At 35.2% G+C, this 27397-nt stretch overlaps 2 protein-coding genes across 3 annotated transcripts; both read left to right on the forward strand.

The window, feature by feature from the left end:
* Window positions 1-4707: 4707 nt before the first annotated feature.
* Window positions 4708-19744, forward strand: LOC109167749 (MORC family CW-type zinc finger protein 3-like). Its single transcript, XM_019316876.1, has 18 exons — window positions 4708-4841; window positions 4964-5011; window positions 5166-5231; window positions 5509-5556; window positions 6294-6375; window positions 6891-7044; window positions 7382-7520; window positions 7663-7993; window positions 8197-8380; window positions 9608-9709; window positions 9819-10148; window positions 10225-10308; window positions 10387-10545; window positions 16344-16427; window positions 17150-17287; window positions 17869-17981; window positions 19049-19212; window positions 19413-19744. Exons 2-18 carry the CDS (start codon window positions 4972-4974, stop codon window positions 19535-19537), a joined length of 2343 nt encoding a protein of 780 aa, XP_019172421.1. The 5' UTR covers window positions 4708-4841; window positions 4964-4971; the 3' UTR covers window positions 19538-19744.
* A 1931-nt stretch (window positions 19745-21675) lies between these two features.
* LOC109167660 (AT-hook motif nuclear-localized protein 10-like) lies at window positions 21676-25158 on the forward strand. 2 transcript variants are annotated; one of them, XM_019316739.1, is made up of 5 exons: window positions 21676-22278; window positions 23132-23190; window positions 23749-23880; window positions 24079-24316; window positions 24663-25158. In XM_019316739.1, the coding sequence occupies exons 1-5, from the start codon at window positions 21852-21854 to the stop codon at window positions 24686-24688; spliced, it is 882 nt and encodes a 293-aa protein (XP_019172284.1). In that variant the 5' UTR covers window positions 21676-21851; the 3' UTR covers window positions 24689-25158. The 2 variants fall into 2 exon arrangements, with proteins under 2 accessions (XP_019172284.1, XP_019172283.1); XM_019316738.1 differs by having other exon boundaries at window positions 21706-22278; window positions 24155-24316.
* Window positions 25159-27397: the final 2239 nt, after the last annotated feature.

Raw genomic sequence — 27397 nt, forward strand, 5'->3', positions numbered from 1 at the left:
TATTTAAAAAACGGAACGAGGAATCACTGTCCTAAAAAAAATCATGCGGGAACGGGAATGGAGGTAATTCCAAATCTCCATCAGGGAATGGGGCGGTGACGGGGATGGAGACCCCACTCCCTACCCCGTTGCCATCCCTACACTCAAGTTTCGTATTCTGCTTCAATTTTATTTCAACAAACATTTCCCTTCTAATCACGTCATATGCTACACTACGGTAAAGGTTATGCATTTTAATTTTTCCCAACTCTTGACCATTGTACTCTTTTGGGAACCATATGAAGCAAGCTTTGGTTCTTTAGCTAAAAGAAGTAATCCCTTGCTATGTCCTCTACTGTGTTTGAGTTTTGAGAAGTATTGAGTTACATGTTAATTCTAAAATTCACAATTATTATCAGAATTCGCCTCTATATTATTGGAGAAATAAGGTTGATAATGTGAAATTAAAGAAATGCTATATTGTGGAATAACCATTGCCATATATGTGAATTTGCCGCTACAAATGTAGGCTCACAATAATGGTGTCACTCCATACGGTTAATACATCAATATAATCCCTATCTTTGTGCACGCAGAGCAGAGATTGAAACTTGGACAATATTCTTAAAGTGGGAAAAAGAGACAGTACAATAGAGATATCAGACAATGTTCTTCTGTTTGTTTGGACTCAATAATATCCCATTTAAATAGTATATGCCAAACGATACTAACTAACAAATCTTAACCACTCACCAACTTGTGGTGAAGATTGAATCACCAAGGTACTGAGAACCATATAAATGGTCCACTGGCTTGCATTTTCTCTAACACTAGCAAAACAAGGGTCGAGTTTTATTACCTCCCTAGGCTCACTAGTGTTGTGTCTCTATAATAAGGCCAGGTAGTTCCCAAGGTGTAGCTTTTTAGAGGTGGAGATTGGTCCTAACCCAAGTTATGCGTGTCATAGTGTATGAGCAACTTAAGAGTTCATGTAGAGTGGCCTTGCGAGATGTATAGGGGATGGAACGATAGTATTGTATCAACTAGAGCTTATGTTGGCTAGTTGGTTGATGAATGGTTGGGAGCTATGGAACGGCTAAGGGACATGGTGCAAACTTCATCTTCTACAATCAACTAGCTCCTTCCGCCACTTGGAACGCTTAATGTAATGTGATTGTTACAGTGTTTATAGAGCAAGGGGAAGCTGGCTCAATGGGTGTACAATGCTTAAGCGATTGCTTGCTAGGAAGCATTGTTTTGGCTCAAAGACAACTGAATGGGCAACGCTATTCTCGATACATACATCCTTGATTTTTTGTTTGAATTTTAGGGGGGTGTATTCAATCATGACTTTCATAGAGTTTTAAAGACTTTTATGAACTTTAAAAGTTTAGAGGTATTCAATTCAAACTTTTAGAGAGTCTTTAAAAGTTATGCGGTATTCAATCAAGATTTTTAAAGAGTCTTTAAAAGTTGTGTGGTATTCGATTAAGACTTTTAAAGAGTCTTTAAAAGTCATGTGGTATTCAAAAAGTTATGAACTTTTGTAGACTTTTTAATTTTAAGACTTTTGTAGACTTTTCCTTCTCAAATATAAATAATTGAAATCCAACCCTCAACCCCAAGATTTCAAATTTTCTTTCTAACAACTTTGAATGTTTTCTCTCTTTATTTAAACTCTATTTTTTCCTCCTATTTAAACTCTATAAACCTATTTAAATTCAATAAAATTATTTTTTCTTCATTATCCTATATTTTCGTCATACCTAAACTCTACCAATTTTTTTCTCTCCTAAACTTTAAAATCTTCATCTAAAAATTCGAAATAATATTATTTTTGCTTCATTATTGCTTGTTTATATTGGTTTTTATTCTTTTCTATGAATTTTTTATCCCTAACTATCTCTAATTCTCCCTAAATACATGAACAAAGCAAATTTTTCATCGTCAAATTTTAACATATGTTTCATAATATTCATATAAATACTTATATATTTTTTGATTTTTATTATTTTTCCTATTTTTTTATTTTCATATTTTTATTCAATGTTTTTCATGTTTATATTCGTAATATATATTTTTCTTTTTTCTTTTTAACAACATGTTACTACGTATAGCGAATTAATGTTTTGTAAGAAAATTGTAAATGATAAGAATCAAAATCATTGAAAGTTTGTAATGATGTATTCAATTTAGAATTTCAATGACTTTTGTAGACTTTTTAAAATAAAAAGTTGATAAAAGTCTATGAATGTTTTTCGTATAGACTTTTAGAGAGTCTTATCAAGTTTTAAAAAGTTTTGAACGACTCTATGAAAGTCAATCAAAGTTTATTAAAATCTATCATTTTAAAAGTCTTTAAAAGTCTTTAAAACTCTACAAAAGTCATGATTGAATACACCCCCCTTAATAATTGTTGGTCGAGCTAGTTGTACATTGGTTTCATAGTTGAAAGTTGTAAGCTATTGGTCGTGTCAATGGTTAATGCGTGTCACACATGATGGTCGATCAACGAATCAGGTAACCCACATGCTAGCTAGCTAGGACTTCTGATTCCTAGTCTGGTTCGAATGAGTGGGTGTCATTCCCCCACCCGGTGTTGCTAGTTTGCTAGCTTTGCCTTAGGGGGCGTTTGGTTCATGTAATTTTAAATTACAAAGGTAATATAACATATGTAATTTAAATCTGGTAATGTTATATTACCTTATTTAGTTCAAGTTATAAGATTATATTTAGTAGTGATTATATATGTAGGGATGTTAGCAAACAGAGCTTTCGGCAAACTACTCGTGTTCGGTAAGCGTTCGTTTGTTAAGGTAAACGAACCATTAACAAACAAAAATTAAAGCTCGGTTAATAAACGAACTATGCTCGTTTGCTAAAAGATCGTGAACAAGCTCGTTTATGTTCGTTTAATAATGTTCGTGAACAAGCTCCTTTATTGTTCGTTTAATAATGTTTGCAAATATGAACGTAAATTATTTCTTATTCACGAACGAATTGTGATCATGAACATATGCAGGTGTTTGATTATTAAAGGTTCACGAACGTGCTCATGAACGTAAACCAACATGTTCGCGAACGTATTTGTTAACGAACATGTTTGTTAACGTTAACGAACACGTTCCTGATGTTCGTGAACGTGTTCGCAAACATTGACAAACACGTTCATGAACATTAACAAACACTAATGAACGCTTAACAAACGAACACGAACATGATTTTAAAAAATCTTAACAAACGAACACCCCAAAATTCTTAACAAACGAACACGAACAACTTTCGTTCGTTTATGTTCGGTTCGTTAACAACCCTATATATATGTCAGCAATGAGTAGAAAATGGAGAATTTGAATTCGGAAATGAAATAATATATTAAAAAGAAAGTAAATTTAAATTTCAAACTTTAAGTCTTTTTCTGATTTTTAGATTTAGATCAAATGCAAACATATATTTAGAATATTTGAATATAAACAAAAGATTTTTTTTTTTTTTTTTTTTTTTTTTTTTTTGTTGAAAAACTAGATATAGAAAATATGAAAGTTTTCTATATTTTTCATATCTAGTCTTTCAAAAAATTTCAAATTTTTTGTTTACATTAAAATTGGTTCTTAGGTGATACAATTGTGGATTATAACATATGATTAAATAGTTGTAATATAGGTGCTTCACACTTTTGTAGAATTTATTATAGTACCATACACTAATCAACACACCTAATAATTTAGAGTAAGGAATTTTGCCTTAATGTGGCCACGTGGACAAGAAAATGTAAAAGTTTTTATATAAGAGTTAATACCCTATTTGGCATCTCGATTATTAAGATTTCATCATTTTGATTCTCGATTTTTAAACTTGTTAAATTTCATCCCAATTATGTAATTTTTTAAAATTTAAAATCGTCTTTTTTTCAAACTAAAATAGTTTCGATTAGGACCATTTTAGTTAATAATTGCATAGTTATGATGAAATTGAACAAATTTAGAAGTCAAAAATCAAAATGATAAAATCTTAATGAGTTAATACCCAAAATCGTCCTCGACTATAGTGATTTTTCTCAATTTCGTCCTAAACGACTTTGGTGACCTAATATCGTCCCAGACTTTTGTGTTTCGCGCAATTTAGTCACAGACTTTTGTGCTTTTGCTCAATTTAGTCCATCATTTGTTATTCTGTCCATTTGGTGTTAAATAAATAGACAATTAAGTAATTTTAATATTGGCATCTCTTTACTCATAGACATGTGAACTGCGAAATCCTTTTTTTTTTTACGAATTACTCCCAGAATTACTCCTAAAACTGCGAATATAAAATTTGATTTGCAGGTCTGGGAGTAATTCTGGGTGTAATTTGTACAAGAAAGAGGAATTTCGCACTTCACAAGTTGAAAGTAAAGAGAGATCAATATTGACATTACTGAATTGTCCCTTTATTTAACACCAATTTGACGGAATAACAAATGGAGGACGAAATTGAGCGAAATACAAAAGTCTGGGACGATATTAGGTTACTAAAGTCGTTTAGGACGAAATTGATAAAAACCACTATAGTCGAAGACGATTTTGGGTATTAACTCAAATCTTAATAGTCGGGGGAGTAAATCAGGTACCAACTCGTCTACATAACTAAACAGGTGCACACTCGCGTACTATATACTTCCCCACTTTCCCCCTCTTTCCCCCCTTTCTGCCTCACCGCCTCGTTCCATCTGTTATACGACTACACAACTTCTGAGTGCTGCCGCACGACGTCCAACGTTCTCTCTCTCTCTCTCTCTCTCTCTCTCTCTCTCTCTCTAAATTCTCGACTTCCGTTTTCCGGCGCCGGAGAAACTCCATTACTTTCTCCTCGTAGTTCGTCCGGTAAGCACTAAAACGCGCTCTGTTCTGTTAGAGAGTGTGTGTGTGTGTGTGTTTTTTTTTTTTTTTTTTTTAAATTTTTTATTTCTTTTTTATTTTTTATGTTCTGTTACATGCTCTTGTAGAATTTGTGATGGGACACATTGACTTCAAAGAGGAGCCTTCACACGAAGGTATTTAAATGTAGCAGTCTTGAGTTTCAACCATTGTTTTTGTTGTTATTAATGGTGAGCTTGTCTTAAGGACATTGCAGATTTTTAAAGATTATGAAAGAGATACCAATCTTTTTTGGGGTGTCATCCATCTTATGATTTTGGTTTTATGCAGTAAATTCAAATATTGCAGATTTTGTGATAGTACACATTGACTTCAAAGAGGAGCCTTCACACGAAGGTATTTAAATGTAGCAGTCTTGAGTTTCGACTATTGTTTTGTTGTTATTAATGTTGAGCTTGTCTTAAGCACATTGCAGATTTGTAAAGATTATGAAAGAGATACCAATTTTTTTAGGGGTGTCATCCATATTATGATTTTGGTTTTATGCAGTAAATTCAAATATGAAAATGATTTGTTAAGATTATTACACTTGTAGCCTTGTAGGAGATTATTTGAATAATTTTCTCAAAATTTAATGTTATTCTATTTTCTTTCCTCTGGCATGCTCCTGCAGATTTTGTGATGGGACACGCTGGCTTCAAAGAGGAGCCTTCAAATGAAGGTTTGTAAATGTAATGGTTTTGAAGTTCAACTATTGTTTTTGTTGTTATTAATGTCGAGCTTGTCTTAAAGACATTGGAGCTCCTCCATATGTATACTCACGGATAGAATGGAGTATTTGAATACTTGATATTCATTAAAATGGCTACTATGGGTTTACAAAACGATGGCTGATTTTGGGATTTGAGATGCTTGATATTATCAGCATTTGGTATGCATATTTTGAGCCTTATGCCTTCTACTCTAGATGCACATTTTCCTTTTAGGGTCCCGTTGGAAAATGACTTCTGGAAAACGTTTTCCGAGTTTTCAGTGTTTGGATGCAACAGGAAAATCCAGTCAACGGAAAACATTTTCCGATGACTAGGGAAAATGAAGCCATTTTGGTGGAAAATGACTTCAGCCAAAATGTTTAATTATACAAATTCTACTCATTTTTCAGAAAATAAACCAAACACACCAAGTTTTCCAAAATGCAACCAAACACGGGAAAGGAAAATGTTTTTTGGAAAATGACTCATTTTCCAGAAGCCATTTTCCTGCTTTCCAAACGGATAATTTCAAATTAAAATGAAAAATAATTTTCCTTTTTATTTGAATTTATTGTTGTTCCGATATTGATATTTTGCATGAAGTGCTATATAAACTCAGAGTCTTACATTTTGGAAGCCATTCCACTTCATTTCTCCAGTTTTGTTAAATCCTTCAGAATTAAAGGATGGTAATTATCTTTTGTAGATGGTTCTGGACAATATGTTATGCTTATGAAGGACAAGAAAATTATATGCCGAACACGGTGCAACAATCTGCCTGGTAAAATGTATGTTATATTTTGGAGTAAAATCTGTTTTCTTCTTGGTAGTATACTTTGCATTGTGGAATTTCTTTCTTTTTCACTTGTCATTGTTTTACAAATTGTAGGTTTATGCCCATTTTTCATCTCTTAACTGTTAATATCTCCATGATTACCAATTTTGGTTGCAACTGTGACCATTTGGATTATGAAATGTGTTGGTGGTTGTGATATCCCAATCCAAAATGGGAAGCTCTGGAATTGTTCTTATATTGTAAATGTTTTTGTTAGTATAAACATGGTTTATCACTTCTCCTTGTATACAACTATATATACACTATACAGTAGTTATTTTGATGAGAAATTCTAGGAGAGGGTATGACCATCCTTCACTGTCTTTTTAATCTACACTTTACAACTTTACAAGAGAGTTTAGGTCTGTTATTTCTCATCCTTGATTATGCTATGATCCCCTTTCTGGCTTTCCCTTTTTGTTTTTTAGTGTATATTTTGATGCCCACTAACTGTGAAATGCTTAGCAGTCCTGGAGTATGGAGTATATTAAGGTTTGCACGTCAAAGTTCTCTAGAGTTTCTCTCTGGATCATCACATTTCCTCTTGGAGTGTGATCCTGAAAATGCTGGTCAAAGATGTGAGTGGAGACGATTCATGAATTTCCTTCAGAAAAATGAGAGGGTAAAAATCTTTTGTCATAATGCATGAAATAAAGTGTTTCTTATATTCTTTCCATAACAGTGCTAGCCAGCCAAGCTTCTTTAGCTTTGTATTTCTCAACTGAAATGTAATATGTAGTTTAAATCATCTGTGCTTGCTAAAGAAACCAGTAATGGTTATTACCTTCTCGTCTCTTACTATTTTTACTTTTTTAGACTTTTAGTCTTGGTTAGTTGGTTTTGGAAGGGGACTAAAATAGAACATTGCATACTTTTTCATTACCTGAAGCCACTTTAATCTAGTTATTTGTTTATTTTTTGTTATTTCTAATGGTTTTTACTATTAAATGACTTTGAAGGTTGCTATATGCAAACTTGGTACCTATGATCTCTTCATAGTTGCTCCTCTACAAGACACAAATTTCAAGCATGCAGCTGTTATGTATCAGAGGGTGGAAAACCCTGCCTTTCATGGTAGTAACATGCATGATGCAGTGGGTTAGTTTTTCTTTCTAGTCACTTTTGGGAAAGGGAATTTCTGGATGTTTCCCTCATTCACATCTAGTTGTTTCTTTACCTTCCAATACTTGTATACAGTAAGGACATATGTCCTCTTTATCTTGATTCTCTTGGTCAACAGCTAGGATTCCACCGATGTCAAGAGAACAGGCTGTGAGTGCTCATAAACCAATTAACACTCAGCAACCTAGTGGGGAACCAGGAAAGAGTCACGGCCAGAGTAGACATAATTCTTCTGCTGAGGCTGCGGTATCAAACTCTGCGGTGGTTGAGGACTTGAAGGTCAGAAGTAACAGAAGTCCTGAAGAAGCAGAGAGCAATGGTTCATTAGTCAGAAATTATGTACGCACTGATCCTAGTTATTTGAAGACACTAGGTCATACGCATTCTGGCTGGATCTTTGGTGCGATTGCAGAGCTTGTTGATAACTCAAGAGATGCAAAAGCGACTAAGTAGGTGGACACAATCCTTTTACGTTTTGATGTTTGTTTATTTTCTTTTGATTTCATTTTCCCTTTGCTTTTAGCCTTTATGGTACTTGGTGGGTGATTATTATTAAAGGGAGAAAGATAAATGTTCCACAATGATTATTTTGGTTGATTTTATTATTATGCTGTGTTGTTTTTATTTATGCTTGTCATTCTTTTTGGTGCAGACTCGAAATTTCTATTGATTTGATATATTTGAAATCTGTTGGTGAAGAGATTCCTATGCTGTCTGTTATAGATGACGGATGTGGTATGACCCATCAGGAGATACTGCAAATGATATCATTTGGGCACCGTCAACCAGAGGAAGATGATCGTAATCGCATTGGGAGGTTTGGTATTGGATTTAAGGTAGCATATCTATACTTCTGTTTATTTTTATATAGTAAAACAAGGTTTTGTAATGCTTAGGTGGTTTTGTCTCATTGGTTAACAACACTTTTATTTTTCATCCAGCATTTAAAATTTCTTAATCATTTAGTAATTAAAAAAATTAAAATTAATACTTATTAGTTTAATAATTGAAATATTAATTCACTTGTTAGTGGGTTTATTATATTTTAGTAAGTTATTAAAATTGAGAGTTACATTCCAAGTAAGAGAGCTTCTACAATGCCTTGTTACCCTTGTACTACAATTTCTTTTTGTCAATGGTAGATGGTGTTCTAAAGTTATGTTGACATTGCCTCGTCTCTTGTTGCTTCGGTATGCCTTGCTACTCTTCTTGTTGCTTCGGTAGCAATGACCAGAGCTTCTGGTGTTGGTGTTGGCAGATGGTCATGGCAGTTACTGGCCGAGAGAGGAATGCAGTGGCGCCCTAGTTTGTCACTCATTCTTCTTGATGAAGAAGATAATTTTAAAATATATTATGGGTTTTAAATTGTCTAATTTCCAAATAGAGTAGTAATAATATTATTATTACTATTAGTTTTTTCACTTGGGTTTAGATTCCATGGTTGTACATATCCAACTAACAATTTCTGGTTCTCATTCTAGTTTCCTATCTGTTAAGAGTCGCACATTGGAAATATAAGCGAGAACATATGGGCTTATAAGGCCATGAGTTAGACTAGCTAATTGATTGGATTTAATATTTTAGTTTGGCCAATGTGCATTATAGTCCAGTTCAGTGACCTTGGCCCAATTTTAGACTACAACATGGTATTAGAGCTTCGGTCCACTTTGTGTTCACCTGGTTGTCTACCCGTGGTATTAGTGGCGTCTAAGCTTTCGTTTCAGGGGGAGGGTCCAATCACAAGCCTGCTTGAACGGTCCATTTTGGTGGTGTCCAGAGCTTTCATTTTAGGTGGACCCAAATCGCCTGGTTGTCCATTTGAGTGGGAGGGTTAAAAGTCCACATTGAAAATATAATCGAGATTATAACACTATCAAACAGAAATAGTCTATTTTTGCTAGAATCCATTCCCCTATTGCTTAATTTTTTTTTTTTTTGATTTCTTTGTTTGAGCCAAATGCCCCTTAATGTGGAGTTGTGGACTAGGCCAATGAGAATTGGAAAGGATGCTTTAGTTTTTGTACAAACTTATAATAACAAAGCTTTGGTTATTCTTTTTGCAGACAGGGGCAATGAGACTTGGGAAGGATGCTCTAGTTTTTACACAGACTACAAACTCAAGATCAATTGCTTTTCTCTCCCAATCCTTAAATGAAGGGAAAGATGTATGCTAAGAAGAATATTTTGGATTTCTTTTGGTCATATTACTCATGGAGTTTGTATCTTTTTGATCTAATGTTTTCACATTATCTTTCTTTGTTACATATGCTCTAGAATCTTGAAATCCCCATTATAAGTTACCGCAAAATTGGACAACTAATGGAGCTGGATATAAGTGTTCAAGATGAGGTTTCGGCAAAGTGCAATTTGAAGACCATAAAGAATTTTTCACCATTTGATAAGTATTTTATTGGTGAAAAATCAGGTCTTTTCAGTGACAAAGGCACAGGAACACAAATATATATATGGAATTTGGACAAGTGGGGATCTGATTATAGCTTGCAGTGGGATCCTGGGATGAGTGGTGGGAGTTCGTTCCATCAAGGTGACATCCTTGTACGTTCTAAACGGATCAGAACACGTCCGGGACAAATGACTCAAATGGTTTGTTATTGTGTTTCCTATTCATATGCAGAACTAAGATTTCCCATTTTATTGAGTTGTAATTATCTTTTTTCAGGTGCCATTGGACTATTCGCTTAGGTCTTATCTAGAAGTGATCTTTTTTAATCCTCGAATGAAGATGTATGTACAAGGAGCACAGGTATTCCTACATATCTATTTCATTTGATTGTGATTCTCTTTCTCTATGGTTGAAGTTAATCATTAATTTTTTAAATAGGTAAAGAGTTGCTCATTAGCACGGTCTCTTAATAATACTGTTGTAGAAAAAGATACTATTTTGGAAAAGCCAGTTCGACTTATCTTGGGCCGGAATCAAATAGAATGGGAACGAGCTAATTGTGGTATTTTTCTTTATTGGCATGGCCGCCTAATTGAGGTGAGTTTGAACTGTTATCCTTTTTTTCTTTGATAGTTGAGTTGTCTATAGAGGTTATAAATCTTTCAATTTTTAAAATTTGTATACACATGATGTGATGCAAACTCACTTGAGACTTACCATGAAAACTTGAATTGCATTTGGAACAACATAGAATCAACCCCAAATACACATCTATAGGAACTTGAACATTGTTAAACAATGAACTAAACTTGTATATTACTATATGTTCCGTGTAGATGTACAAGGAAATGTAGAGCTATTTATACAAGACAAGAGAGATCCTCTCAACTAACACCCTATTCTTCTAACACTCCCCCTCAAGTTGGAGCAACCAACTTGTTACATATGTATCACATGAACGATAGGACTCCACACCTAGACTCATAACTTCCAAGGCTAACGCCTAAGTCTTGAACCACTCGAACAACCTCCGAACCACGCTGTGCCAAACCAGTTCACAACGCACCTTGTCGCACCAACAACGCTTCTACGGAGCCAACAAAAGCTAGGCCAATCACAACAGCGCTGCACCTGCCTCTCACACCCCACACCCTTATCACCGCTGCCTAACACCACAGCCGTACCTGCCTCTCACTCCACAAACCATTAGCGCTGATAGACCACAGTGCACATGTCCCTTTCACCATGCACCCTTATCAACGCTGCCTAACACCACATCGTTTCCTTAGTGCATGCATGTAAACCGATTCACTCTGAATCGTTCTTCAGCCGTCGGCCTCCCTCGCGGCATATGCTAGGTCCGCCCCACTCTTGGCACCTGTGCTGCCCACTCCTGCAGTACCCCTGTTTACGCACACTGAACAAGCTGCACTTGACTCAACTCAGACCCTAGAATTGCTCCCATACCAAATTAACTTAAAGCGACAAACTATGATAAACAAAACACAAAGTTCAAGACTTATTAATAATACGATAAACTAAAGAACCTACTACCTAATTATTCCTTGTCCGCAGCACAAACCTAACCACACATTATGCTTCCAATCAATTTCCAGAAGCACTCATCAACTAGACCTCCACGCCATTTTATTTTGTAGCCATGAGACCACCCAGCTTCGTGGACCTCATACCACCCAGCTTTATGGACCTCCCCTACCATCCCTCTCGGTTATCTCTCTCTCGTTGCTTTCTCTCTCTTGACCAGCAGCAATCTTCAATTTTCCCAGCTGGAATTTTCGCACCACTTACGCAGCAGGAGATGAAGACATTGCAGCCATCAAAAATCTCCTCAACACCGGGCTACACCACCACTGCAGATGTGTCGGGCGTACAAAGATGAGCCCAACAGTGCAAGTCGCGACCGGAGAAGACGCCAGACCAGTGCGCACGCGCTGGCGCGTGAGGACTCCGGTGGCTACTCCTCCTCTCCCGACGGCGTCGCCTCCTCATTGCCTAGTCACCCATAGTTATCACGGCGCCCTGTTAAGTCGCGGCGCCCCCGGACCGCCTTGTAGCCGCCTAGGCGACAAGTTAAAAAATAATATATATATATATATATATATATATATATATATATATATATTACAAGTGGCAGGCAGTGAGCACTGCCTCTGCCCACAGCAAGCATAAAGTAATAACCCCATTGCCAGCCTTAAAGTAATAATTTTATTGGGTTTATAAACCCAAACAAAGACAAAGAATGCTCTCAAGTCAACGAGAAAGAAGACTGCGTACTGTGAAATGAAGAAGAAAGAAGAAACACCAGTGGGACGGCGACGGAGCGGGAGGGCGACGTTCTTCTTCTCTCTTCTCTATGCTTATTAGGGTTTTAGGTCTACCATTTTTTATTTTTTATTTTTTTTAAAAAGGTTTAGGTTTCCGCAGCTGGATGGCGGTTCGGCGTCCATGGCATCGCCAGGCGCTGGCGACGCCGGAGCTCGCCTTGCCACTTTCAGGCGAGGCGAGCTCTCCAGGCGTCCTATCTCCATCGACAGGATGCCAAGGCGTAGCCATGATAACTATGTAGTCACCTCAATCTCGCTTTGATACCATGTAGAACAATGAACTAAACTTGTATATTACTATATGTTCCGTGTAGATGTACAATTGTAGAGCTATTTATACAAGGCAAGAGCTAATCCTAGCTAGGGTTATCAATGCGCCGCCTAGGCGTCTGGGCGGTCACAGCCTTGCGCCTAGTCCGCTCGCCTCGCCTAAGTGCAAAATACAACCCAAAACCCCACAAAACATTCATGGGTAGAACCTACACACTAAGGCGAGTTGACCGGTGTAATTTTCAGCCGGAGAAGACGCCGAATCTGCCTCACGCGTCGGAGCAGCGACGCGTGGAGGCGCCGATGGCGGCGCGGTTTGAGCTCCGGCGTCGTCCTCCTGTTCCGAGCAAAGCCCAGTACCTCACCCTGACATGTTATCTGTTAGAAATTCTGAATTGTTTTTTCTCAATTGAAAAATACAAGCCCTAATTTATACAAAGAAGAGGATTGATTATAGGGAAGAGAATCCTATAATCAAGGAAAGTAAATAAAAAGATCACTAAACTAGGGAAAGAATAAAATCATATCACTAATTACAGATCCTAAGAATATATGCATATCAATCTAATATTTTCACATATCAATTCTAATATTTCCACATATCAATTCTAATATTTCCACATTATCAATAAATACTAGACTTCTCACTACTCTAGGAAAAACTATTTATCTTCTCAAAGATGACTTGAAGTAAATAGGGTTCAAAAAGGCTTCCCAAGACAAGATATTTCCAATATATACAATAAATACTAAACTTCTCATTATTCTAGGAAAAACTATTCATCTACTAAAGGCAACTTGAAGTAAATAGGCTGCCCAAGACAAGATATTTTCAATATATATGTATATATTTTATTTATTTAATACTCATCGCCTAGGTGGTCGACTAGTCGACTAGGCAGTTGGTGGCATCTCGCCTAGAAAGTCCGCCTTGATAACCTTGATCCTAGCCATAGATTTCAAACACCTAAACCTAAGGCTAAGAGAGATCCTCTCAACTAACACCCTATTCTTCTAACAAACATGATGCGTGATCTACTGTTGATAAGAATTTGAATTTGATGCACGATCTACTGTGACCCGTGAGAGCTCAAGGGTTTTGGAATTTTTTTCAAGAAAGATAAATTTTTTTAAAGTTGTGTTAGAATCTAAGGTTGAGGCGTTGAGCTGAGGTCACTCAACTGGGCTGCAATGCACATGGGCCACACCACACTAGAAGATTGAATCCAATCAACTAGCTAGTCTAATCCTTACCATATAAACATGTTTCTCTCTTAATTTTCAATGTGGGACTCTTAACGCTTTGCATTGGTTTTCATAAATTGGTTGAACAAGGTTTGTAGGGAAAAAGGCTTCTAAGGTGTGGTTGCTAAATGTCTTAATTGATCATTATAATTAAAAAACGGGTTATTAAAAAACAAAGAAAAACATAGGGGGCGTTTGGTTCACGGAATGTTAGATTACCTTAGGGAGTGTTAGATTGCTGGGAATGTTAGATTCATGTGTTTGGTTTAAAACTAAGGTATGTAAATAAGACATCGGTAACAAGACAAATTGATTAAAATGGCAAAAGTCCAAAATTAGTAATAAGACAAGGGAATGTGAGATTACCTAAGAAATTGGAGGCTATCATACATTCCCTTCCAATAGCTAAAAACTTAATGTGGAGGTTATGTGACATTCTATGGGAAAATTACATAACCTGAACCAAACATGGGAATCTTATATTCCCAAACAAATATAACCTTAGTTATCTTATATAACTTGAACCAAACATCCCCATTAATGTTAGTTTCTATTAGCACTATTTATAGCTAGCTATTAAGATGTAGAAAGATATCAGAAAGTAGTGCCATGTGTTGTTTATTATTTCATTGCTGGAATAACACTCCAAGCTTCTAGCATTGTAACTTGCCATAGTTGTCAACCTTGTTCTTTGGGCATTCTCACTTTATTAACTAGGAGTGTGTCTTCTTTGCCCAAGCACAATGCTTTGATAGCATTCTTCACCAATGCTGTAAAAATTACTAGGCACCGCCCGGGTGCGCAGTTAAAAAAAACCTCCACTTTATATATACATTTTCCTTCCCCCCTCCCAAATATGCTCATATTTGAACCCTAAACATTATTATGCAAACAAAATTACAGAAGTTGTAGCAAAACTTGGGAAATACACAAAAAAAGAGTTCAGAGTAGAAGTGTTACACATGTTCGCTATTGGCTTGTTGCGTCGGTGGAAGGGCTACTGTGAACAGATTCATGATGCAATGCTGTTGTGCTAGTCTGCAAAGGGTGAAATGAGGCTGAGAGTCGCGATCGGGGTTGCTGTGTTTGTCGGCTTGAATGGAGTCATGGTTGAATTGCTAAGGGTTGCTGTTGTTGTGCTTGTCTGCTCAAATGGAGCTGTGGTCAAAGTGTGAAGAGCTAATTCTGTGGGAGTGAAGATTAGGTTTTGTCGCTCAACTATATCATTTTGAGCGAAATAAAACCTAATAAAAAACGATTCGGCTGACTAGTTGGCCGAGTGCTTAAACTATTGATTTCCCATTATTTCCCTTGGCCTAGGGGTGTATAGCGCCTAGGCAGCCGCCTAGGCCTGATTCTTTCAACAGGATTCTTCACAGTTCAGTTTGAAAACTTATTTTATAGATGTGGGACTCTTAACACTCCCCCTCAAGTGGACAACCGGGTCATTTTGAATCTAACCGGTTGACCACTTGAAATTGGACCAGACCCTTCCCTGAAACGAAAGCTCTGGACGCGACCAAAGTGGACCGAACAAGCGGGCTTAAGCTTGGACGCCACCAATACCCATAACCGGGTGAACCCAAAGTGGACCGAACAGGCTCTGATACCATGTTATAATTTAATATTTGGGCCATGGTCACTCAATTGGGCTATAATGTAAATGGGCCAAACCACACTAAAAGATTTAATCCAACCAATTAGCTAGTCTAATCCATGGCCTTATAAACCCATATGTTCTCTCTTATTTTATAGATGTGGGACTCTTAACAGTGGGAAACCATAGCGCTCTTGTTTGGACTTGGTGGTCCTCTGGGCACACACCCAAGCTATTAACTCCTCAATGACAGTCTAAGAGTAACCTACACATTGGTTTGTATCATCATTCCCTTCTTTGAGAAGTTTTGCCTATGAATTGACCCCTACATCGAAGAGTGAAAACCATGTTTTCTCTACCATGAAGGTTTTTTTATTTTTTGAGAGAGATTCTGAGAAAAACCAACCAACGAACTGACTCTTTTCTTTTTTTTTACTATACACAAACAAGTAGCGAAACACGAGACCTTTTCTGGGTGCATGCATTTTGTTCAATTTTGTAAACAAATTCCTAGTCTAAAGAAAACATAAAAACATAGCATTTTTGCTTCATTGCTTCCATTTCCTCTTTGCTTTGTGCAAACCACAAAAACCCTTGAGGGAAAAAGGTAGTGCTGTTATGTTTTCTTCTGACTAGGATTTGTTTACAAACCTGAACAGACAAAAATGCTTCTCAATGACTCAATTATTTTCAATTGCCAATGTATTGATGAATTTGAGTGAGTCTTATCCATATTAATGGTCATAAGGACCAAAAGTGGCAGAAATATGATATTCATGCACAAAAAATGGCAAGAGTGGAATAGGGATCAAAATTGTCATGGGTATAAAAATCGTGTGACCAAAAGTGGAAAAAAAAATTATAATTTGTATGCACAAACTGTTTTATTGAACATCAATCTAGTATGTTTAGCAGCTTACATTCTTAAGTCATTACAGGCTTACAAAAGAGTTGGAAGCATGATTCACAATGGAGATAAAGGTCGTGGAATAATTGGTGTTATCGAAGTTATGGATTTAATGGTACACCTGCTTTAAAGAATTTTGCTTCTACTTGCTAGTTTGTTTGAGATGTTTACAAAATTATGGTTTTCCTCTTGTGTCTTGATTCTTTATGATGAACTTTAGGTCTATGCTGCTTTTGTGATGCTTTAGTTTCATAATCTCCGCCAAACTTGTATTGTTCTTAATATGAGCAAACTATAGACAGTTTTGCTTTCAATTGTTTTCAAAAGTAGGATTTTGGTTAAGTTCAAGTAACATATTATCCATTCTATGTTGTAGTCGTCTTTCACAATGGCTAATCAGAGATGGTCTGTTTCATATGATGATGAGCAACTAATGCTCTTAATTCTGTCTGTCTATTGGTACACTAATCATTTATGAGTGAAATGGATTTCCTGTATTGGGTTCATAGAATGATGAGTTGGAATACATTGCATCTGAAACTGTTTTGGAGGACTTGATTTTGTGCTTGTCATGTTATAAAAAAAAAAGATGGTTGAAATTTGCCTAGTTGCAGTACTTCATTGCTGGAATGATCTCCTTGGTCTTGTTTGTGTTGCCACTTGGTTTGTGTGTTTTGTGAATTATCTTCATTTTGTAGTGATGCAGTACAATACTACAGTTATAGATCAATAATTAGCGTATACAAATATACAACCTTTGCTTATACAATTTCTTTGTGTTTTTCTATTTTTTACTTCTAGGTTTGTCTTAATCTTGTGTTCTTTTCCCTGTTACAGGATGATGGTTGTGGCCGTGTTTCGGTGCATAACAATAAACAGGGATTTTTAGATTGTGAAGTCTATGCTGAACTGGAGAGATGGTTGGGTGAAAGAGTTGACAGTTACATTGATGATTATGTAGATAAAGTTGAATTGGTATGCTACTATTTTTGTCACCAGTTTATAAGTTTAAAGTTATCTACATTTACTGATCTTTGGTACCTTTCCCTCATTTAATGAGTTCTGTATGACTAGCTGATGAGTTGGATTTTACATATGTTTTTCTATTACATAACATTATAGTGTTTTGCTGTCACCTTATTCCTTTTATGTCTCAGATTTGCGGTTTACTTGAAATAGAATGTATCACATTCTCTTTCTTTTTCTCGTCCTTTGTAACTTTTTACTCTGGTGATTCTTTACTAAATAGTGATTTACTTTTTGATATGGAATGTGAATGGACTTGAGCCAATGATTCTGAGATGCATTTTCACAAGCACAAGTATTTAAATGTGGTTTTGGGATACTTCCTGACTTCCTGTTGCATTATTGTATCACAACACATTGGATAGAAGTAATGATTTTAACTTGCATATTTCCTTTGATTTTTAATTTGGACAAGTGTTGGAATTCTTCATTTGAGTAACTCTAAGAGTCAATAACAATTATTAAACTTTATTTCTTTGAAATTGATAACGTCATCCTTTTGATTAACATGGATTTTATTTTTCTAACAGAGAAAGGGTAGTCGTTTTTACAAACCTGATCATGATTGGGTTCAGTGTTACAAATGTAGAAAGTGGAGAATGCTGCCTTCTGCCTTCGACATCAGGGCTTTACCAATAGAATGGTATTTCTTTTATTTTTGCATGTGTCTGGATTTATCTGCTGATTTTGTCACTGCTTTAAGTGAAGCTTATGAATGAATATGTGCTACTGTCTATCATAATTTAATTTCTATCATGTTTGTGAAGCAGCTACATAAAAGATCTTTACAATTTATTTATTTGCGCAGAGTACATGTATTTAGCATTTTGAAACTCAATAATTTGCATATGCAACCTATTGCCATGCATAATAACCAATTGTTTTAACATGAACGGAACTCAAGGTAGTTGTCTGCAAATATGTTGCTGATGTTTTTTTTTTTTTTTAAAAAAAATTGTTTAGATTTTTATAAATCAAGATAGAAAATTCCTTGCTTATAACATTGGCTTATTGGTGAAAAAAACTTGATCCTTTGTGGTAATGATATTTATATTCAAACTTAAAATGTGGTATTTAATACCAAATCTTTGTATCATGTGACAAATATAGCCAATGTTATTATTCAACCCTAGAAAACAAATTCAGCCTTCTTGAGTTGGTTATTAGTAGGTTGCTATAATGTTTCATTTTGATTTGATTTTCTGTGGAATGTATTTTGGAATTTTAAAGTTGTATAAAGTTGAAAGTTTGATACATTATGTTGGTCCAGTTTTTAAAATAATTTCCAAATTCTAAAGGTTTGGATATTGTTATGCGCAATTGGAAATAATTGTCTATGAACACAAATGTTTTGGATACAATTGTTAGGTTCTTTTTCCACCAAAGCCAAAAGTATTATTATTATTATTATTATTATTATTATTATTATTTTAAATCTTCTTCACGGAAGCTTGTTATCAATCCATTCCATTTATCTCTTTTTAGGTAATAAACTAATTGTGCACAACTTCTGTATTTACAAGTTGAAATTGCATTATTATTATTATTATTATTATTATTATATTATTATTATTATTATTATTATTATTATTTTCTTGTAAGTGCGGTTGTGTTTGAAGGTGCGAGTATGTGGTGCATTTATCAGGGATTGTTATATGTTTCTTACTAAATAATACTACTAAATTTGATGTTAAAATTAATGCCTTATAGGTTCTGCTATATGAAACCATACAACGGAAACTGCGAAATGGCTGAACAAATGGTTGAACATGGTGTGATAACAATTTCTTCAAAACGTACTGAATTTGAATCCAGAGAGGATCCTTTGAATGTTCCACATGGACTGTCTAGAAAAGGCACTAATGCATCAAAAGGTTATGATTATGATTTCTGCTCTTAGTTCTTTTATTTACTCTTTTCTTTGGTGACCAGCCTGTACAGGATGGAATGACTTATTTGATAGATAATAGATTTATGTACCTTAAAAATGAGTAAGCTTGTAGTGTACCGTATATTTAGTATTACTTTTCAATCCTCATTCCTCACGGTTATCGTCTTGCCATGTCAAGTGCAGATGCAAGCAAGAATCGCAAGCATGATTCACCCGACCTGGCATTGGACAACTATGATGAGCAGCTGGAGGCAGTCTCCTTCAAGAGACTTAGAAGAGGACCTGCAAGGAGTTGTCGAAAATCTTGAGTTTGGTACCTTGTTTAGAAAACACAAGCCCAAAAAACCTATGTACAGAGTTATAATTTTGACCCTTTTTTGTCTATAAATTAAAGAAAATGTATTCAGAAACCAACTTTCGTGATTGTGCATGGTGCTTCCATGCTCTCGAAATCAAGCTTTCTGTAGGAGAAATCAAATGATAAATGCATTTTTTGTTTTCCCAGAAAAATAGAATGTTTTTCTTGTTAGCTATAGTAAGCTTTTCGTTTGTGGTAAAATTATTGGAGAATTGCTACTCACCCTTAAAATTGTTCTCATTATTTTCCCTCTTGGTATGGTATTGTTTGATTTGCTGGTTTATTTTTTACTTTTTAATTAATGGGACGGTTAATTCATGACACTAAATAATTATAAGTTATGTCATGGAGAGTGATGTGTTTAATTCTCTCGTATGCACAAGTTAAAGTATACTTCTCTGATTAGAAATTATGGAAGCAAAGTTGGGTAGGTTTGGTCCGGATTGACAAGCTTTCTAAAGTCCTCACAAATTCACAATAAATGTGCTTTATATAGGCGAGTCTAGAGACACATATTGAGGATCTAGCATGTCCTCTACGTGGTGGGTGTAAGTTCTTCGGTCAGAGAGGCATTGTCAAGTGTTTGACTAAAAAGTGAAAAAGGTAGACGAATAGGTAGAGAAGTAGTTCGCTTATTCTAGTCAGTCTAACTAGAAGATTGAAAAGTCTTAAAGATTACGTAATTTTTTCTTTTTTCGGTAAGTAATCGGCGTTGTCAATCCCGGTCTTGGGAAGGAAAACATTAGAAGGGTAAGAAGGATTTTCCAAATTATAGAATAATATTTTATTTGTTTTATGTAAATTTTAATTTTAACTTTTTTCTTGTGTCTATTTTTTCTTTAAGTTATTGTTTAAATAAAAATAATATTATGATAAAAAAAAATACGAATATATTAAAAAAAAAAAAAAACAGAATTGTTTTGAAAATTGAAACCTTTTCCCTCCCTCTTGGGGCGCTACCCCGGCCTTCTATTTTGTTTTATTTTTACTTTTTTTTTTTGTTGGTTCGTTTTCCAATTTATTACTATTCCGTAACACTCGTGAGTGGTTGTTTGATAGGGCATCTCTGCCTAATTCATCATAGGATTCCGTTTTTTTTTTTTTTTGGGAATTATAACCTTCTATCCTGATTAGATAATCTCAATTAACCAAGATTAATATTTAATTTATCATACGTAATTACGAAAAAAATGTTATTTACATATAAAGTTACATACAACTGATATAAGAGTTAATGTCATAACAGTATAGTAATTTGTCATGTTTAATCCTAAACTTTAAGTTGATTACTTGTGATCTTTTGATTTTAAAATGTTATCATTCGTGGTTCAAATTAATCACTTATGATTTTTCAACTTTTAAAATGTAACTAGTTTTGATCCTCTTAGAATGACCATAGGGGTTTAAAATTAAATAATTGAAAGACAATGAGTGATTATATTAAATCGGGGATGGTAACAATTTAAAAGTTAAAGAACCACGGATATTCAATTTGAAAATTCATAACTAAATGCGATAAAATTACTATACTCGAAAGATTCTAAATGGTATTAGCTCATTGGTATAAAATTATACCGACTCTACATCCCGATCATCATAATTACTATGGCCCGGTTTTGTAAAATAGTTAGCTTATAGACCAATTTTGACTTATTTGACCACTATTAATTGTTTGACTTGGTTTAAAAATAAATATAAATATTTGGTTAATTAGATTTTTGTACTCCAAAATGCTAAAATTCAAAAAACTACTTAAAGTAAATTGTTCAATTAGCTTTTTGAGAAAAGAAATCATATCAAACAACTATCAGCTAACAACTAATTTACCAAACACCTCTCTACAATCAAGGCATAGTCGCCTCATAATTACAAGATCTTGGTTTAAATAGATATGGATAAGAACCACAAGACTTTGGTTTGAATAGTTATAGATAATTTATGTTAGTTTACCTCATTATAATCTTTTGTTGACTAGAATTACAAGATTGAGTTTATTCTAATTACTTCAGGATTTGATAATCACTGTCGGGAGAAAACTAGATTAAGGAGAAAGATTAGTGATAAAATCCTGTTTAATGTTTGATTTACAATCCCCAAATCCGAACCAAACGTGGAGAATTACAGACCTAGTACATAACCTGCTTCTTGCTCCTTAATCATCAGCAGTAATAATAATAATACTAAACTACTCGTAGTAGAGTAGAGGAGCATCACTGTATCTTTTTCATCCCAAAAAAAAAAAAAAAAAAAGTAGAAATTGAAGGATGTCACTGGGGGAGTCTAATGGAGTTCATGGCCTCGGATCAAGCTTCCTAGAAGATGGTACGCCTATGTACAACCTTATGATGCCGCCGCCGGTTTCCTCTTCCCCCTCCTCTTACCAGCTCCCCGCCGGAGGAGAACCGCCGCTGATCACTTCAGCTCAGCCTTCCCTGAACCCTAGCGCGCCGGAACCAGCGGTTAAGAAAAAGCGAGGGAGGCCGCGGAAGTACGCTCCCGACGGCTCCGCCAACGCTGCGATAATATCCCCGCCGCCGCCGCCGCCGCTGGCTGTGCAGTCTGCTGCCGGTGGATCTTTGTCGCCCACCGGCGCGGCGGCGGCGGAGACCGCCGCCGCGTCTCCGAAGAAAAAGGGGAGGGGCAGACCTCCCGGTTCTGGGCGAAAGAACCAAATGGCTGCTGCTTCTTTAGGTTTGCTTGCATTCTCTGCCCCCATGTGCTTTATATATATATATATATATATAACTATTATAAGAATCCATTTTTTTTAGTTACTAGGGAGTTGTAGTAGTGTTAATTTAACATTCTCCTAGGATTTTCTTTTTATTTTTTTTAAGTGAATGCCTTTTTAAATTAGTATAAATTTATGTTTGTTTATAATAATGCATAAAAAAATATATACCACTAGTTAAATTTTTTGGGGAAAATTTAAAATCTTTTCATCTGGCTGCTAATTTCTTCTTTCTAAGTCCTAGTAAATATGCTTTTCCCATTTCCAGTAAGCTAAATTTGGATTATTGGGGATTGGGGAAGTAGATTTTTCAACATTTTTATCCAAGTTGGCAGCTTTTATTGTCCCAGAAAAATATCTGCTTCTGTCCCAGTTCAATATTTTTGTTTGCATCTTCTTCTTCTTCTTCTTCCTCAGGCATTGTTCTTGACATCTTATTAGCTCAATTATAAAAGATAGAAAGAGTGTAGATGAAGAAGGATGGTTTTTTTTTACTCAAAAGATTACTGATTCCTGCAAAACCTTCTGCCATGAATTTGAGTCTGGTGTTTCTCAATACAGAAGAGTAGAAGAGTAGAAAGAACAAATTTTGCTCATTTTCTTGATCAGATTGGGAGGATATTAGCATACCATCCAAATCATGAAAGCATGTGAGGGAAAACTAGGATAGTCCTTTGTGTGAGAGACACGCGTGATTTCCCATGTTACTTGTATTTGATTGACAGAAAGAGTCCAGCTGCTTGCAATAGTTTATTGATGGCGTTAATTGGTATTGTCTCTGAAGCCGTCACTTATGGGATGCAAAATGTGCAGGATCTGCAGGGGCAGGGTTCGGATTTAAACCGCATGTTGTCACGATAAAAGCGGGAGAGGTGTTAGTCTTATTACTCTCGTTCCTACCCCACCCCCCACCCCCCAACCTATCTTTATCATTCGAAATTTGGCATTCTTCATATCGTGCCTGCATTTCCTATGCCATATGTTTTATAATTCTTGAAATCTCGTGATAATTCAACATATTTCCTACATTATGTTCTTGTATGCGTTTTCTGTGCCATATGTTTTGATTATGAATTCCCGATGACTCATTGGTGCTCTGCTCATAATTGAACAACTTATTCTCTACATTTCGTTCATGTTTGCATTTCCCGTGCTGTATGTTGATAATTTGCACTTACTGCTATAACACGCTTACTCTGTATTATTCTTCTTGCAATTTATCTTAGAGATATCTTTTCCAGAAAACTACAACAATCTTTAGAATTAGGAATGCCCGAAGTATGCAACTTTGTTGAACAGTATGAATGTCCAATAATTTGCACTTACTGTTGCCTATAACACGTTTTCTCCGTATTATTATACTTGAACTATGCTTCACGTTGCTTTGTGTTTGAACATACAGCTAAGTATTTATCGTTTTTGTTTGACAGGATGTGCAGGCAAAATTAATGTCGTTTTCTCAGAATACCTCGCAAGCCATCTGTATTCTGTCAGCAAACGGTGCCATATCTAATGTAACACTTCGCCAAGCAGCAACGTCTGGTGGGACTGTGACCTATGAGGTTTGTATTTATCGTGTATAGTTAGATTCCAACAACTCATAAAACAAAAATCTTAAGTTCTTTCATTAAAGAACTTCATATGCCTTCATTAAACGTGTTTATGTTTTGGTCTGTACTAAGGTCTTAAGGGAATAGAGGTTGATTAGAATTGCATTGTGTTCCAATAATTTTTCGTGTTCAATAAATCACTACAGACAGACATATCCTCTCGTGGTTGAAGGGCATTGGGTTATTGCATTGCACAAGGAGGTTCATTATTTTGATGGTTGTACAGGGACGATTCGAGATCCTGTCTCTATCGGGATCCTTTCTACTCTCGGAACTGGGTGGTCAGCGCAGCAGAACGGGTGGTTTGAGCGTGTCCCTAGCCGGACCAGATGGTCACGTTTTAGGCGGTTGCGTTGCAGGTCTTCTAACCGCTGCATCTCCCGTTCAGGTCTTTGTCCACAACGCGATTCTCTATACTTACATTACAAACTTCGAATGCCTAAGCTGATAGTTGGATTGCACATTTGTGGTTATGTTATATTATATGCTCAACACGCCCCACGCCCCCCTCACGTGTGCGGGCTAATACTTTTGATGGGCTCCAAGCAGGACCTTTTTTTATTGTGTGGCGCTGGGCATGGCTCTGATACCAAATTGAAGCATGTGCTCCATCCCAACTAAAAACCTAAGCTGATAGTTGGATTGCACATTTATGTTTATGTTATATTATATGCTCAACAACAACAACTATAAATTTTCTCGAGTTTTTCTTTGACATCTTTTATCGGTTCCAGGTTATTGTTGGAAGTTTCAGCATTGAAGTTCATCAACAGCAAGCAGGCAATTGTGAAGGGCTAGCCAGTCCAGGCATGCTCATTTCAGGAGGAGCCGCCAAAAGCCCACCTTCGCTCGGAACCCTAAGCGCGTCCAGTGGTGGCGGCCCCGTCAGCCCTCATAACCACCACCTCGAAACTTCAAATAGCAGTCCGTCTGGAATCGCGAGCATCCAGTGGAGGTAGAACAACTCAAAATGTAACTCGGGATCGCCCCCCGGCCCCGCCCTCCACCCCACCCCCTCCTAACTCTGTTCTAGGAAAACCTGTCATCATAATTCTCTAGGAACCTTAGCAATCTAGTTTATTATGTAGTATGTAGGACTCAGCTTTGTGTGTGTGTGTAATGAAGTGTGCAATTTAGGTTAAGTGACACCTTACAACTGCCTGTGTGATTTGCATTTTACAATGTCAAACCACTTATATGTTGTTATATGCTATTTTTGTTTCTTTATAACATCTCTTGCTATTTTAATTCTCATTTTTCACTTACATACCAAATCAAACTAATTATCCCTACCCCTTAGCTTACACAATTATAATATCATCGGATGTAGTCTACCTTGCAAAGTAAATTACTGACATACATGTTCATTTTTAGTATATTATATATTATTTTCTGTATAATTTTTAATACATTAAAAAATGAATGTTCAGTATATTAAAATGAACATTTATCAAGAATTCATTTATATGAACTAATTTGTCTGTCTAGCTCACATGACTCCATTCACAAATTAATAATAATAATAATAATAATTTTTAATTCAAATTTAACGAAATAATCGAATAAACTTTTTTTTTTTTGATACATTAAAAAATGAATGTTCAGTATATTAAAATGAACATTTATCAAGAATTCATTTATATGAACTAATTTGTCTGTCTAGCTCACATGACTCCATTCACAAATTAATAATAATAATAATAATAATTTTTAATTCAAATTTAACGAAATAATCGAATAAACTTTTTTTTTTTTGAATGTTACTAGCTCTATTACATACCTACTGAAACACAAAGAGTTAATAACGTCTCAACTGAGGCTCGAACTCACAACTTTCCAAATGGAAATCCAACCTGAATACCATTGGACCACATAATCCTGGTCAAATAAACTTAAAACTTAAAATAGATAATCTCTTTCAATTTAATAATAATAATAAAATTCAAGTTTAACTGCCTTAAAATTTGTTCTACCCAAAGTAGCAAATTATATCGTGCACCATGACGTACAATGTATTGTGTGCCCTAATCAAAACGACGTCGTTTTTTATTTTTGCCGTTAACTTCTAAAAAAATAATCTCTATTTCGCATGTACAGAATTGTATAATAGAATACACACAAACTCATAACATAATATATAATACACAAACTCTTAACATAATACACATGAACTCTTAACAGAATATACATAAACACAAGTGTTAAAAAAATTGTAACGAAATCAGACAGACATAATAGTGTTCGTCGTGTTAACTCCCTGCACAATTTATAAAAACGGCATCGTTTTTGGTCAAGATGCACAATACATTATGCACCCTAGTGTATGATATAACGATTGACCCAAAGTTACCAATTTACGATTAAAGAATATAAGTTAAAATGAAGGAGTGTTGGGGGCCTATGATTTCGCAAATTATGCTGTGAAAATGTGTTCACTATGCGCATGGTGAACACAGGGGTAGATTCATAATTTATATACTGTAAATTCATAATTTTTTTTTTTTTTTTGAAAACGTAGATTCATAATTTTGTTTTTCATTTGTTATTATAGAAATTATAAATCTACAGTATAGAAATTGTGAATCTACAGTACAAAAATTATGAATCTACAATATAGAAATTATGAATTTACAGTATAGATGTTATGAATCTACAGTATAGAAATTATGAATCTACAACTTAGAAATTATGGATCTATCCCGTTAACAACAAATGAAAAATAAATTTATGAATCTATGTTTTCAAAAAAAAAAATTATGAATTTATCACTGTATTCACCATGCGCATGGTGAACACGTTTCCACAACATAACTATTGCTATGATTTGAAAACCAGCTGGTTAGTAATGGGCTAGAAGAAAAATGGGCCTATCAGCTAAGGGCCCAAGGGTAGGGACGGGATGCAGCATATTATTAGAATAGTTGGCATTACCTCTCTCAATCACCGAAGACAGCTCAAAGCACTGCCATGTGAGCCAGCCTATTTCCAAAAACTCCCCATAACCAACTATTTCCACTTTTACCCTCTTTGAGTTACATCTCATAATTTTATTCTTTAAAAAGAATCACTTCAATTTAAAAAAATATATATTTTCTTTAAAAAAAAAAAAAAGTCTAAGTTAATAGTGAGATTGAATTGAGTATGCATAAGTCGATTCAAGTGTGAATTAGCATTTTTGTAAAAACTGTAGACATGCATCCCACAAAATTATAAAATATATCGGTTCTAATATGAATGTACTTTTATATATCATTAAATGTACTTTGTAATTTTGTACATCACACTTTTAACATTTAAAAGTTTATAAATATTTATCAAATTGTGAGCGGTGCATTTTCTCTTTAGTTTAGAGTCACTAATTATCCTTACATTACTCCATAGTTTCAGACTTTCTGTCACATTACTCTAGAGTAAATGTAGTATTCACCTTTGGATTTTTTATTTTTTATTTTGTATTTATTGGTTGTGT

The sequence above is a fragment of the Ipomoea nil genome, unplaced genomic scaffold (genome assembly GCF_001879475.1).
Source record: "Ipomoea nil cultivar Tokyo-kokei standard unplaced genomic scaffold, Asagao_1.1 scaffold3169, whole genome shotgun sequence".
Classification (NCBI taxonomy): domain Eukaryota; kingdom Viridiplantae; phylum Streptophyta; class Magnoliopsida; order Solanales; family Convolvulaceae; genus Ipomoea; species Ipomoea nil.